We start from the raw sequence: 2,969 nt of genomic DNA on the forward strand, positions 1-2,969 counted from the left end.
TTTTTTTTTTAACTCCACGCTGCTCTGGGGACACCAGCGACAAGCGAGGCACAGGGAAGGGAAGCTGCTTTGTTCCAGCCTCTCTCCTGAAACATTCAGGCCTCAAACACAGTGACCCTAAAATATATTCTGCTCTCACTTACAATGTCATAAATTTCTCTGTCTTCCTCATCTGCCAGCGTCAGCAGCACTACCAAGGGATAGCGAGATCTGGGCACGGGGCCAAAATCCACAACTTGAGCATCTTCTGGTAACTGGCAGTATTTCTCCTCCTTGTCATTTTTTTTAATGCTTTGTCTGCGTCAAGGGAAAACAATCGGCGTGGCTGCAGTTGCAGCCAAACCTGACGTCTGCACACAGAATATTTGCCGTGGTATTTGTTCACAAAACACATGAAGTCTCAACCCCCCCCCCTTCCCCGCCAAAAAAATCAACATACTCTGTCAAAACAGAAAAGGGTAAAAAAGAAAAGGATACAAGTACTGTTGCCTGTAGAGGTACTCGTTGTACAGGGCATCCTCCAATGCCTGAGGAGTCTTTATCCTGAAGCAGTAGACGTGTTTCTGCAGCGCCTCGTGCAGTTTCTGGACGTTGCAGCCCCAGTAGCAGGTGAGGACACAGTCCTCCAGGCAGTCAGGTGTCAGGGTTACACCCTCTGCGAGACAGAAGAGAAGGATTTCAGGAGCTCAGCCACACGAGGGAATTCTGGAATTGCCAAGTGTAGCTTCTCAAAGAGCAACAACCAGGAAACAACTTCACAAAGTCACAGAAGCCCAGAATGGTTTGGGTTGGGAGGGACCTTAAAGACCATCTTGTTCCACCCCCTGTCATGGGTAGGGACACCTTCCACTATCCTAGGTTGCTCCAAGCCTTGTCCAACCTGGCCTGGAACACTTCCAGGGATGGGGCGGTGCTGGACTTTCCTTGAGCAACCTGTGCCAGGGCCTCCCCACCCTCACAGACAACAATTCCATCCCAATACCCCATCTAACCCTGCCCTCTGTCAGTTTGAAGCCATTCCTCCTCGTCCTGGCACTCCATGCCCTTGTAAAAAGTCCCTCTCCCCTTTTCTTGTAGGCTCCCTTCAGGTAGTGGAAGGCTGCAATTAGGTCACCCCTAAAATTATAAACATTAATATATAAAATAAATTGTTTATCATTATGAGCAAACCTTCCAACAATTCAGACTCAGTCTGGTGTTTATGGAAGGCAGTGGAGATGGGGAAGACGGTGTGAGGAGATAAAACGGCTCATTAAGCTCACAAAAGTAGCACATGCATTTTATGAAGGGTAAATTTTAACCTCTGGTAACGCTTTACACACTCACAGGCAGACCCAAGAGCACAAGCCCTGGCCCAAAGTCCATTCCCTCCCCAGATAATGGTAATAATTGGATCATTGGCCTACAAAACTCCTGTGGTCTCAAAGAACGAGGCTCTTGGTCATGCAAAGGGAGGAGAAAAAGATGCATGTGCTCCATTTCTTTACCAAAAATCAAGAACCCAACCCGTCAGCTTCTAAACACCAACAGGAGCAGAAGAGCCCAAAGCTCCTGAAAAAAATCCGAACCACCTGAAGATTCAGCTGCTGGGTTTGTTGTGTTGGGGGGTGGGTTTTATGCTGGGGGAGGGGGATAAAACTGCAGCAGCCCTTCCTGGTGCAGTGGGAGGCCCCAGATCTGCGTGGGTGGAAGATGCTCAGCTCTGGTTCCTGCTCCCCGGTGACGCAGGAAGGCAGGAATCTCCTTTCCTTACGTGGGTGGTCTCAAGGACGCTAGGAAAGAACTTAACTCTGATCCAAACAGGCACTTAAATTCAGCTCCCACTGAAGCACAAAGAGAAAAAGAGGGAGATTTCCCATTTATCTATTTATTATTTAAAAATAGGGCACTTGCAAACAGTGCTGGAGATCCGGGCTTAGATTCAGTGGGCGGCACATGTTCCATAACGAAATTCCATAGATTCTGTTCAATTTACAGCAACGCCCACAGGAGCTGCTAATTTGCAAACGTTTTAGCGACTTAAAGATCTGTAATAGCGGGAAGGGTTTCATTAATGAGAATTAAGCTGTACTTAAATATCCAAACATTTCGCTCCTTAAAACAGCCCGTCTGTAAGCCGTGAAAAAAAAATTATTTCTGCTGGAATGATGGGAGGAATTATGATCAAGGAAAAGGGTGAGAGCAAGACTGAGGGTGATCTTTAAGGTCCCTCCCAACCCAGAGCATTCTATGATTCTGTGAAGAAAACAGCACCAAGTTCAGGCACACAAATTGACAAAAATCACATCAGAAACCCACTAACTTGTTAGTGATGCTGCAGCAGGACGAGGGATTTCCAACCCAAAGGGATTCTTCACTTGTCTCATCCGCTTTTTCAGTACCCTTGTGCTGGATTCTGTTTCCTCTGAGTTCCTCAGGATAACAGGAACACCCAACCCAAACCTATGGGACACGAGAAAACAACAACAAGTGGGTTCAGTGTTAGTGTTGACACGTTTTACATTTTTTTTTCCCAGCTCTAAATAGCAAACAGCACAACAAATCAGAGCTGGTTGGGCCTTCCAGAATATCTGCTTGGACGCATGGATGACATATCCTGGCCAATCTGACTCCAGCTTTTCGTGGCAGAAGACAGGACACAGGGAATCTTTACAGGAGGGATGCTCCACTCCTGCTTTTCCAGAAAGGAAAATAAAATTCCTGAAGTGGTCAATGCCCTCTAGTGGTAAAGGGTTAGGCCAGAGCTTCCTCCCAGCTGAGTCTTGCACATCCCATCCCAGGATCCGAGCTGGGAAAGACAAAATCACTGTCTGCAAAGAAGGAACAGCCTCGATGGCCTGGGAAACCTCCAAAGGGAAACCTCGGAGGAAATCACTCAGCCTTGGGATATTTCTGGGTGTAACTACAGCCAGCAGGATGTTTGGATGGGATACTAAGATCCCGATTTCCCATTTAAACCTCAGTTGCAA

General features: G+C 47.2%; 1 protein-coding gene across 1 annotated transcript in view; it reads right to left on the reverse strand.

Annotated features, from left to right (window-relative positions):
* LOC114071949 (cell growth regulator with RING finger domain protein 1-like) overlaps positions 1–2,462 on the reverse strand; it is a gene marked incomplete at its 3' end in the record, with an annotated part of 6,487 nt that extends 4,025 nt beyond the window's left edge. Inside the window, exons 1-3 of the mRNA XM_027909842.1 lie at positions 2,303–2,462; positions 478–655; positions 144–291 (exon numbers count right to left, since the gene is read on the reverse strand). Of these exons, the coding sequence (XP_027765643.1) occupies positions 144–291; positions 478–655; positions 2,303–2,366 (390 nt within the window). The remainder of the gene's footprint in view (positions 1–143; positions 292–477; positions 656–2,302) is intronic.
* Between the last annotated feature and the right edge of the window lie 507 nt (positions 2,463–2,969).

Source organism: Empidonax traillii, unplaced genomic scaffold, assembly GCF_003031625.1.
Source record: "Empidonax traillii isolate 1590-97213 ecotype Southwest subspecies unplaced genomic scaffold, ASM303162v1 scaffold2465:size23808, whole genome shotgun sequence".
Taxonomy (NCBI): Eukaryota; Metazoa; Chordata; class Aves; order Passeriformes; family Tyrannidae; genus Empidonax; species Empidonax traillii.